This window comes from Erythrolamprus reginae, unplaced genomic scaffold (assembly GCF_031021105.1).
Source record: "Erythrolamprus reginae isolate rEryReg1 unplaced genomic scaffold, rEryReg1.hap1 H_31, whole genome shotgun sequence".
NCBI lineage: Eukaryota > Metazoa > Chordata > Lepidosauria > Squamata > Dipsadidae > Erythrolamprus > Erythrolamprus reginae.
This window is the reverse complement of record NW_027248486.1, coordinates 180,191-192,964: the sequence shown is the minus strand read 5'-3', so window position 1 is coordinate 192,964 and position 12,774 is coordinate 180,191. Positions and strand designations below refer to the sequence as shown.

Here is a 12,774-nt window from a genome sequence, read left to right as displayed (position 1 = left end):
GTAAATTCTCCAGTTGATCCGAAGGAAGGCTCGGCTGCTCAGGTGGGTGGGCAAATGCCCCGAGGGATCTCCATCTTCAGCTGACTTCTTATTTCCTTAGGAAGGGTCCTGTTCTCCGCCTCCCCGTGCCTCCAATCACATGAATCAAAGGATTCTCAGTCACATTATTAGTATTATTAGTATTAGTATTATTAGTATTAATATTAGTATCATTACTTTTAGTATTATTAGTATTAATATTAGTATCATTACTTTTAGTATTATTAGTATTAGTATTAGTATCAGTATTACTTTTAGTATTATTACTTTTAGTATTATTAGTATTAGTATTAGTATCAGTATTACTTTTAGTATTATTACTTTTAGTATTATTAGTATTATTAATATTAGTATCATTACTTTTAGTATTATTAGTATTAGTATTAGTATCAGTATTACTTTTAGTATTATTACTTTTAGTATTATTAGTATTAGTATTAGTATCAGTATTACTTTTAGTATTATTACTTTTAGTATTATTAGTATTAATATTAGCATCATTACTTTTAGTATTATTAGTATTAGTATTAGAGTCAGTATTACTTTTAGTATTGTTACTTTTAGTATTATTAGTATTAGTATTAGTATCAGTATTACTTTTAGTATTATTACTTTTAGTATTATTAGTATTATTAATATTAGTATCATTACTTTTAGTATTATTAGTATTAGTATTAGTATCAGTATTACTTTTAGTATTATTACTTTTAGTATTATTAGTATTAGTATTAGTATCAGTATTACTTTTAGTATTATTACTTTTAGTATTATTAGTATTAATATTAGTATCATTACTTTTAATATTATTAGTATTAGTATTAGTATCAGTATTACTTTTAGTATTATTACTTTTAGTATTATTAGTATTAGTATTAGTATCAGTATTACTTTTAGTATTATTACTTTTAGTATTATTAGTATTATTAATATTAGTATCATTACTTGTAGTATTAGTATTAATATTATTTTCAGTATTACTTTTTGTATTATTAGTATTAGCATCAGTATTTTAGTATTATTACTTTTAGTATTATTAGTGTTATTAATATTAGTATCATTACTTGTAGCATTAGTATTAATATTAATTTCAGTATTACTTTTAGTATTATTAGTATTAGTATTATTACTTTTATTATTTTTAGTATTGTTAGCATAAGTATTATTAGCCAATGCTGATTTTAAAAAAAAATAGCAGAGTTTGGAATAAGGAGTCCCCAATGTTTGGAGTTGTTCCATTTCAACTTTATGTTCTCATAATAGTGTTCAAATATCTCCTCCTTCTGTTCCTTACAAAAAAAGAGAAAGTATCAGTGTTGGCAAATAATAAAAGGGCTGCTTTCTCTCTTATTGCCACCCCCATTGTTCATATAGGAACCCGTGTGTAGCAACTACAGTGATGCCTCTACTTAAGAACACCTCTACTTAAGAACTTTTCTAGAAAAGAACCAGGTGTTCAAGATTTTTTTGCCTCTACTTAAAAACCATTTTCTACTTAAGAACCCGAGCCTGGAAAAAATTCCCAGGAAATAGAAACATAGAAACATAGAAGTCTGACGGCAGAAAAAGACCTCATGGTCCATCTAGTCTGCCCTTATACTATTTTCTGTATTTTATCTTAGGATGGATATATGTTTATCCCAGGCATGTTTAAATTCAGTTACTGTGGATTTATCTACCACGTCTGCTGGAAGTTTGTTCCAAGGATCTACTACTCTTTCAGTAAAATAATATTTTCTCATGTTGCTTTTGATCTTTCCCCCAACTAACTTCAGATTGTGTCCCCTTGTTCTTGTGTTCACTTTCCTATTAAAAACACTTCCCTCCTGGACCTTATTTAACCCTTTAATATATTTAAATGTTTCGATCATGTCCCCCCTTTTCCTTCTGTCCTCCAGACTATACAGATTGAGTTCATTCAGTCTTTCCTGATACGTTTTATGCTTAAGACCTTCCACCATTCTTGTAGCCCGTCTTTGGACCCGTTCAATTTTGTCAATATCTTTTTGTAGGTGAGGTCTCCAGAACTGAACACATTTGAGAGCGGCACGAAGGCCCGGCCAGTTTCCTGCCATTCCCCCTTTAATCCCGGGCTTTTCTGGGCTGCCAGAGGAGCCTTTCGGGGATGCTCCCCCTGTTGCCCGCCTGGCCTGGGTTTCTCTCTCTGGCGCAGTGAATGGGAGGCAGCCTTGGGCCGGGAGTACGGGAGGTGTGTTCTCCTCCTTGCCGCCTCAGACTCCCTCTTTTTTTTTTAAGCTTTTAAAGTTTTGGATTTTTTTTATTCCCCTCACCTTCTTCCTTCGGCAGCGACTGTCCTCCTCCTCTTCTTCCTCCTCCTCCTCCCATCCAAATTCCGAGGTTTTTTTTTCTTTCCTAATGGGTTTGCACGCATTATTTGCTTTTACACTGATTCCTATGGGAAAAATTGCTTCTACTTACAAACTTTTCTCCTTAAGAACCTGGTCACAGAACGAATTAATAATAATTAATAATAATAATAATAATTTATTGGACTTGTATGCCGCCCCTCTCCGAAGACTCGGGGCGGCTCACAACAATAATAAAACAATATAGCAGTAAAACAAATCCAATATTAAAAAACATATATAAAACCCCAGCAATTAGAACCATACAGCACATACATACCAAACAAAAAATATAAAAGCCTGGGGGAGGATGTCTTAGTTCCCCCATGCCTGGTGATATAGGTGGGCCTTAATTAATTTGCGAAAGACAAGGAGGGTGGGGGCTGTTCTAATCTCTGGGGGGAGTTGATTCCAGAGGGCCGGGGCCACCACAGAGAAGGCTCTTCCCCTGGGGCCCGCCAAACGACATTGTTTGGTCGACGGGACCTGGAGAAGGCCAACTCTGTGGGACCTTATCGGCCGCTGGGATTCGTGCGGTAGAAGGCGGTTCTGGAGGTATTCTGGTCCAATGCCATGTAGGGCTTTAAAGGTCATTACCAACACTTTGAATTGTGACCGGAAACTGATCGGCAGCCAATGTAGGCCACGGAGTGTTGCAGAAACGTGGGCGAATCTAGTGAGCCCCACAATGGCTCTCACGGCCGCATTCCGTACGATCTGAAGTTTCCGAACACTTTTCAGAGGTAGCCCCATGTAGAGAGCGTTGCAGTAATCGAATTAAGTTCTTAAGTAGCGGTACCACTGTATTTGGGAGGGCTTCACCTGTTGAATTTCTGCTTGCTTTGTATTCACTAAGGGTAAGGGTGCCACAAGCCCAGCCTAGTCTCAAAAAGAAAAGAAAAGAAAAAGATTCCTGCCAGATGTGCCCGTGAGAAAGTCATGATCTCTTGCAAAGAACTTGGAGGTCTTTTAAGTTCATTCGGAACGATGTTTACAGTGGGTGGTGGCTACCCTTGTGCTAGTGAATCTTCTCTATTCGCTCTCTTCTTCATTTTGGCCTCAGTCTCTCTGGTCTATTCTTAATTACCGTTTGCAACACTGCCCAATGTTTAGATTGTATTTGGCATTTTTCATCCACCTACCGAGTCCTTCCCTTGGACCTGGGATAGGCAGATGTTGTGTTTGACGGTGTTAGGTGCACCAGTTGCGGCCCTATTTGGACCGGGACTCACTGCTCACAGTCACTCATGCCCTCATCACCTCGAAACTCGACTACTGTAATGCTCTCTACATGGGGCTACCTTTGAAAAGTGTTCGGAAACTTCAGATCGTGCAGAATACAGCTGCGAGAGCAATCATGGGCTTCTCCAAATATGCCCATGTCACACCAACAGTCCGCAGTCTGCATTGGTTGCCGATCAGTTTCCGGTCACAATTCAAAATGTTGGTTATGACCTATAAAGCCCTTCATGGCACCGGACAAGATTATCTCAGGGACCGCCTTCTGCTGCACGAATCCCAGCGACCGGTTAGGTCCCACAGAGTGGGTCTTCTCCGGGTCCCGTCAACTAAACAATGCCGCTTGCGGGACCCAGGGGAAGAGCCTTCTCTGTGGCGGCCCCGGCCCTCTGGAACCAACTCCCCCCAGAGATTAGATTTGCCCCCACCCTCCTTGCCTTTCGTAAGCTACTTAAAACCCCCCTCTTCCGCCAGGCATGGGGGAATTGAGATGCTCTTTCCCCCTAGGCCTTTACAATTTTATGTATGTCTGTATGTATGTTTGGTTTTTTATATTAATGGGTTTTTAATCATTTTTAGTATTTATTGGATTATTATTGTACATTGTTTTATTATTGCTGTTAGCTGCCCCGAGTCTCCGGAGAGGGGCGGCATACAAATCAAGTAAGTAAGTAAGTAAGTAAGTAAGTAAGTAAGTAAGTAAGTAAGTAAGTAAGTGCATTGTTCCAGGATGTAAGCTCATCCAAGTAAAGCTACCTTTTGCAATTGACCAATCGTGCTTTCGACAATTCCAGTCGTGTTCCAAGCAGTGCTCCAGATGTTTTCAGGTTGCACCTAAGGTACTTATTACTAGTGGTCCTATCTTTATAATGGACGGTTGCACAGTCTTTCCTAAGGGATAGGCAGATGTTTTGTTTAATGATGTTACAGGTACCGTGACAGGATATAAGCCTGTGATGGCGAACCTATGGCACAGGTGCCGCAGGTGTCACGTGAAGCCATATCTGCTGGCACGTGAGCTGTTGCCCTAGTTCAGCTCCAACATGCATGTGTGTGCCAGCCACCTGATTTTTGGTTCACTCAGAGGCTCAGGGAGGGCGCTTTGGGCTTCCATGGAGGATGGGGGAGGGCATTTTTACCCTCCCCCAGCTCTATCTAGGTAGATAGGTAGATAGGATGAAGGATGGATGGATGGATATAAATAGATAGAATGTAGATTTGTAGACAAAAGATAGATGGATAGATAAATAGATAGATAGATAGATAGATAGATAGATAGATAGATAGATAGATAGATAGATAGATGATTTAGAGAGAGAGAGAGAGATGATTTAGATAGAAAGATAGATAGATAGATAGAGAGATAGATAGATGATAGATAGATAGATAGAAAGATAGATAGAAAGATAGATAGATAGATAGATAGATAGATAGATAGATAGAAAGATAGATAGAAAGATAGATAGATAGATAGATAGATAGATAGATAGATAGATAGATAGATAGATAGATAGATAGATGATTTAGAGAGAGAGAGAGAGATGATTTAGATAGAAAGATAGATAGATAGATAGATAGAGAGATAGATAGATGATAGATAGATAGATAGATAGATAGATAGAAAGATAGATAGAAAGATAGATAGATAGAAAGATAGAAAGATAGATAGATAGATAGATGATAGATAGATAGATAGATGATTTAGAGAGAGAGAGAGAGATGATTTAGATAGAAAGATAGATAGATAGATGATAGATAGATAGATAGATAGATAGATAGATGATTTAGAGAGAGAGAGAGATGATTTAGATAGAAAGTAGATAGATGATTTAGAGAGAGAGAGAGAGAGAGATGATTTAGATAGAAAGATAGATAGATAGATAGATAGATAGATAGATAGATAGAAAAATAGATAGATAGATAGATAGATAGATGATTTAGATGAGAGAGAGAGAGAAAGAGAGAGAGAGATGATTTAGATAGAAGGAAAGAAAGATAGATAGATGATTTAGATAGAGAGAGAGAGAGAAAGAAAGAGAGAGAGAGATGATTTAGATAGATAGATAGATAGATAGATAGATAGATAGATTTAGATAGATTTAGATAGATATGGATGGATGGATAGATAGATAGAGAGAGAGATGATTTAGATAGATAGATAGATAGATAGATAGATAGATAGATAGATAGATAAATAGATAGATGATTTAGATAGAGATGGATGGATGGATAGCTAGCTAGATTGATAGATAGATAGATAGATAGATAGATAGATAGATAGATAGATAGATAGATGATTTAGATAGAGATGGATGGATAGAGAGAGAGAGAGAGAGAGATGATTTAGATAGATAGATAGATAGATAGATAGATAGATACATAGATACATAGATACATAGATACATAGATACATAGATACATAGATACATAGAGATAGATAGATAGATAAATAGATAGATACATACATACATACATACATACATACATACATACATAGAAACATAGAAACATAGAAGACTGATGGCAGAAAAAGACCTCATGGCCCATCGAGTCTGCCCTTATACTATTTTTTGTATTTTATCTTAGGATGGATATATGTTTATCCCAGGCATGTTTAAATTCAGTTACTGTGGAGAAAGAAATGATAAAGAGCACTCACTCATGTGTGATAGCATTCGCTGGCTGGGGAATTCTGGGAGTTGAAGTCCAAATATCTTCCAGTTGCCAAGGTTGGGAAACACTGTTTTACACCATTAGAAATAGTTCAATCCAGTTGAAAACCTAGAAGAAAGTACAGTATGCTTTCATCCAGTATGGATGAAAAATTTTGGTTATTCAATACATCTAGACGACTGGCACAAATTGTGGAAAGAAAATTATACATTAACACAATCAGTTCCTTATAAGGAAAATCCATGTAAGATGTTTTACCGATGGCACTTCGCTCCCGCTAGACTCACAAAACCTTATCCCAACATAGACCTCCTGCGTTGGAAATGTAAAAAGGAATATGGAATATATTATCATTTATGGTGGGCGTGCCCATGGGCATGAAATTATTGGATAAAAATTAAGACCTGGTTAAAGAGAATGGCACAATGTGATATAGAATTAAGACCAGAGACTTATTTATTAGGAATCATCAGAGGACAATACACCAAGCTGAAATACTATTTTATCATTCTTATTTATTTATTTATTTATTCATTCATTCATTCATTCATTCATTCATTCATTTATTTATTTATTTATGCTAACAACAATAATAAAAACAGCATGTAACAATCCAATACTAAAACAACTAAAAACCCCTTATTATAAAACCAAACATACATACAAACATACCATGCATAAAATTGTAAAGGCCTAGGGGGAAAAGATATCCCAGTTCCCCCATGCCTGGTGGCAGAGGTGGGTTTTAAGAAGCTTACAAAAGGCGAGGAGGGTGGGGGCAATTCTAATCTCTGGGGGGAGTTGGTTCCAGAGGGCCGGGGCCGCCACAGAGAAGGCTCTTCCCCTGGGTCCCGCCAAACAACATTGTTTAGTTGACAGGACCCGGAGAAGATCCGCTCTGTGGGACCTCACTGGTCGGTGGGATTCGTGCAGCAGAAGGCGGTCCCTGAGATAATCTGGTCTGGTGCCATGTAGGGCTTTATAGGTCATAACCAACATTTTGAATTGTGACCGGAAACTGATCGGCAACCAATGCAGACTGCGGAGTGTTGGTGTAACATGGGCATATTTGGGAAAGCCCATGATTGTTCTCGCAGCTGCATTCTGCACGATCTGAAGTTTCCGAACACTTTTCAAAGGTAGCCCCATGTAGAGAGCATTACAGTAGTCGAGCCTCGAGGTGATGAGGGCATGAGTGACTGTGAGCAGTGAGTCCCGGTCCAGATAGGGCTGCAACTGGTGCACCAGGCGAACCTGGGCAAACGCCCCCCTCGCCACAGCTGAAAGATGGTTCTCTAATGTGAGCTGTGGATCGAGGAGGACGCCCAAGTTGCGGACCCTCTCTGAAGGACAATAATCTCCCATCAGGTAACATGAAATGTCCAGACTTACATATGAATTACAAAACAAACAAGAGAGAGACTTCTTTACCATATGGGATAACCTTTATAAGTGGCTAAAAATCAGATGAGATAATATAAACAAATAAACTTATAGTGAAATAACTGACATATTGTGATTAACAAATTCAACATAACTATTTGCTGCTATTGCTGTCGGACAGAGAAGCATAGATAGATGTATTTTCTTCTTTTCGGATGGTCTGAAATGTAAATTATGAAAATAATGGTTGGCTACATAACCACCTTCTGTAAGTTTGTAATGTATAGTGGGGTTAATTGTATTGTGTTTTAATGGTTTTGTTTTGATATGTTTTCTTTTCGTTTAATATTTTTGCATTTGTTTCAATATACATATAAAAGAAATAGTTCAATCCGAATTCATTAGATCAATTCTCCAGATGTGCCTAGAGACAGGATTGACAAAAGTCGAAGCAAGAACGTGTATAGCGTCCATAAATTGCTGACCTTCTTTCCGCAAGGTCTTGTTCCATTAATTCTCCAAGACAAATTCTGTTCGTCACGGATCAAGGCAAATCAGCAAACCACGCAAAAACATTTTCACACGCACGGTGCCATGCGCTTCCATTGGCTGTCCTGTACGGCAAGTATAAAAGGATACCATTGATGAAAAGACTCTATCCCTGCGGCTCAGGAGAGGTGGAGATTCTTGGTCATATGCTTCTCAGATGTTCCTTTTATACAGAGATTAGGGGGGAAAAGATATTCTGCCAAAAAATACTAGGTATCCTGTCCGTTCCGACATTACCCATCTTCTGTGGCTGCTTAGGGATGAATGAGCTGGGGTGGCGCAGCAGGTAGAGTGCTGTACTGCAGGCCACTGAAGCTGACTGTAGATCTGTAGGTCAGCGGTTCAAATCTCATCACCAGCTCAAGGTTGACTCAGCCTTCCATCCTTCCGAGGTGGGTCAAATGAGGATCCGGATTGTGGGGGCCATAGGCTGGCTCTGTTCAAAAGTGCTATTGCTAACATGTTGTGAGCCGCCCTGAGTCTAAGGAGAAGGGCGGCATAGATAGATAGATAGATAGATAGATAGATAGATAGATAGATAGATAGATAGATAGATAGATAGATAGATAGATGTTTTTATATGTTGCAAGCGGCCCTGAGTCCTCGGAGCGGGATGGCATATAGACGCTATATAGAGCGCTGGTGAGACCCCATTTGGAAGACTGTGTTCAGTTCTGGAGACCTCACCTACAAAAAGATATTGACAAAATTGAACGGGTCCAAAGACGGGCTACAAGAATGGTGGAAGGTCTTAAGCATAAAACGTATCAGGGAAGACTTCATGAACTCAATCTGTATAGTCTGGAGGACAGAAGGAAAAGGGGGGACATGATCGAAACATTTAAATATGTTAAAGGGTTAAATAAGGTCCAGGAGGGAAGTGTTTTTAATAGGAAAGTGAACACAAGAACAAGGGGACACAATCTGAAGTTAGTTATGGGAAAGATCAAAAGCAACATGAGAAAATATTATTTTACTGAAAGAGTAGTAGATCCTTGGAACAAACGTCCAGCAGACGTGGTAGATAAATCCACAGTAACTGAATTTAAACATGCCCGGGATAAACATAGATCCATCCAAAGATAAAATACAGGAAATAATATAAGGGCAGACTAGATGGATCATGAGGTCTTTTTTCTGCCGTCACTCTTCTATGTTTCTATACAAATCCAATAAAAGAAAGAAATTCTTTGCAACAGCACTGGGGATTCATCGCAAACGCGTGTCTTCCCCACCATAGTTATATTATATAACAATTATGGCAAACCCTTTGCACTGCGTACCATATTTTTCGGAGCATAAGACGCATCTTAGTTTTTAGGGAGGAAAATACGGAAAAGAATCTGCTTACCAGGCATTCATCTGGCTAGCGCCCTTAGTCTGGTCAGTTTCAGCACATTATTTTATCCCCTGGTTAGGACTTTAAAAAAACCTTATTTGGCGAGAGTAACAATGAAAGAGCTTGCAAGCCGGTAAGAGCTGGGAATATTGTTAGAACCTGGTTAGGGCTGGAAAGAAACATTCTGAGCAAGTAGAGCAATGAAAAAAACCCTGCAGGGAGGGTGGTTTGTGTGCACATGCATTGGACCAGAATACCTACGGGACCGCCTTCTGCCGCACGAATCCCAGCGGCCAGGATTCCTGTCGACGAAACAATGTTCTTTGGTGGAGCCCAAGGGAAGAGCCTTCTCTGTGTTGGCCCCAACCCCCTGGAATCAACTCCCTAAGGAGATTCGAACTGCCCCCACCCTCCTCACCTTCCGCAAGACTCTTAAGTCCTATCTATGTCGTCAGGCATAGGGAAATTGTTATATCCCCTTTGGCTAGTAAGATTTATGTGTGGTTATGATTGGGTAGCGTTGATCGTTTTTAATAATAGTGGGTTTCTTAAATTTAGTTTTTAATTATTGGATTTGTACCATATTGTTTGTTGTGAGCCCCCCCGAGTCTCTTCGGAGAGGGGCGGCATACAAATCTAATAAACTATTATTATTATTATTATTATTATTATTATTATTATTATTATTATTATTATGTCAATACAACACAGCAAACGAGATCACTATGCTGGATTTCGTATTTCATCACCAGTCAGGCGCTTCCCAAGCACCTAAGATTAAGTGATGTAGCAGCGAATTATGTTTGCCGATCCCAGTAAAGCGGCCTTTTGCAATTGACAAAGGTAAAGGCTTCCCTTGTCCAGTTGTGTCTGAGTCTAGTGGTGGGTCCACATCTCTGGTTTTTAGCAGAGAGATCCAGCATTGTCTCAAGATGTTTCAGGCAGCATGATTTTATGCTGAAGTGCATGGAATGCTGTGACCATTCCCACCGAAGTGGTTTATCAGCTTGCATTTGTGAGCAGAGTAATCCTTGTTTACCAAGGTTGTGCACACAGAAAGTTTTAGATTGAGATTAGTTGTGATATACACAGATATACTAACTTGAATTAATGTTTATTTTGAGAAATAACATAGTCCTATAAACAGTCTAAAGTCATGCATATAATATGTCAGAATAACAATCCAGATGCAGTGATACCTCTACCTAAGAACACCCCCACTTAAGAATTTTTCTAGATAAGAACCAGGTGTTCAAGTTTTTTTTTTTTGCCTCTTTTTAAGAACCATTTTCTACTTAAAAACCCGAGCCCAGAAAAATTGCCCAGAAAATTTGAGAGCGGCATGAAGGCCCGGCCAGTTTCCTGCCATTCCCCCTTTCATCCCAGCCATCTTGGGCTTTTCTGGGCTGCCAGAGGAGCCTTTCGGTGGCGCTTAAGGAGGCTTTGGCAGCCCAGAGCAAACGAAGCATTTTCCTTTCTCTGGGCGCTTGGATGGAATAAACCTCTGCCAGCGCCCAGAGAAAAGAAACACTCCCTTCGCTCTGGGCAGCGACTGTCCTCCTCTTCTTCTTCTTCCTCCTCCCACCCAAATTCCGAGCTTTTATTTCATTCCTAATGGGTTTGCACACATTATTTGCTTTTACATTGATTCCTATGGGAAAAATGGCTTCTTCTTACAAACTTTTCTACTTAAGAACCTGGTTGTTGAACAAATTAAGTTCTTAAGTAGAGGCACCACTGTATTACCAAGTACATAGTCTTTCTTACCAGTTGTCTTTGTCATAATCAGATATCAAGTCTAAACACATTTTAGCTGATACACATAACTACAGTAAAGAGAGATTGCAGAGCAAACCTAACAGTGAGTAGCCATTAACAGTGAATAGCCAGAAAAAGAGAAACAGAGAGGAGAAATAAGCTATAAACTCTAGCTCCCTCTTGTGGCAGCATGCAGCACTTGCAGCCAATATATTGTCAACGCAACATTTATCAACAGAGTCCTAACTATTTACATGCTTTTGAACTGCTAGGTTGGCAGGAACTGGAGCAAGAATGGGAAGCTCGTCCCGTCATGTGATGCTTGGGTCCCAAACGGTTGACATCCCAGCAGGTGTATCCATTTATACGGTGGGAGTGGAGAGACTCTCTTCGTAAAATTGTATTCTTTCCAATGCAGGTCCTATTTAGGAGTCTCAGAAAAGGACTTCCATGGTTCAGTGGTTGGCTTCGTACCTGGCCTCTCTTCTCTCGAGCTGGACCTCAAAGGAAACCTCCACTGTCACTCCAGCTGGGCATCCAGCAATGGCCACAACACTGAGCAAAAGAGAGCTCGGCGGAAACTTTATCTTGCCTCCGCCATCTGCTTGGTCTTCATGACGGGGGAAATTGCAGGTAGGTGGCCAATGTTTGGAAGGCTCTGCGAGGTCCTTGGAGGCCACTCTTGGAGGCAAGCTGGTGGTTGGCATTTAGGGCAAAGGGATACAAATTGTTGGTGGAGATGACCTGGGTGAAGCTAGAGCAGTGATGGTTAACTTTTTCGGCAGTAAGTGCCGTGCTCCGGAAAAACTGAACTTCCGGGTTCTTGCGTGGATGCATGCCCGATGGTCAGCTGGCTGGTCCAGTTTGACAGTTGACAGTTAGGAAGGTTACAGCCAAGTCTAAAATAAACAAGACTTTGGTTACAGCACACCTGGTCTGTTATTGCAGTGTTTTCCAACCTTGGCAACTTGAAGATATCTGGACTTCAACTCCCAGAATTCCCTAGCCAGCATTCGCTGGCTGGGGAACTCTGGGAGTTGAAGTCCAGATATCTTCAAGTTGCCAAGGTTGCGAAACACTGTCTTATTTAATACATAACAGGCCACTACCACAGCTATCGGTGCACTGCGCATGCAGCTTTGAGTCTCTGGCGTGTGTGTGTGTGCGTCACAAACACATTCTGCGCATGCGCAGGAAGCAAAATCTCACAGGGGGGACGTGTGCATGTGAGATTTCAGCAATTTTTTTGCTTCCGCGCATGCATAGAAGCAAAAAAACCACGCAAATCTCATGTGCGTGTGCATCTCTTCACAATATTTTGTTCTCTGTGCATTCACAGAAGCACAGTCTCACTGGGTGCACACCAGAGACCCGAAGCTGCGTGCGTAGCTCCAGTTTTATTACCGGTGCAGCGTCGTCATCCATATCGGT

At 39.9% G+C, this 12,774-nt stretch overlaps 1 protein-coding gene across 1 annotated transcript in view; it reads left to right on the top strand.

Moving 5' to 3' along the window:
• LOC139155599 (proton-coupled zinc antiporter SLC30A2-like) overlaps nt 1–12,774 on the top strand; it is a 35,791-nt gene that overhangs the window by 457 nt on the left and 22,560 nt on the right. Inside the window, exon 2 of the mRNA XM_070730799.1 lies at nt 11,762–11,976. Within this exon, the coding sequence (XP_070586900.1) occupies nt 11,762–11,976 (215 nt within the window). The remainder of the gene's footprint in view (nt 1–11,761; nt 11,977–12,774) is intronic.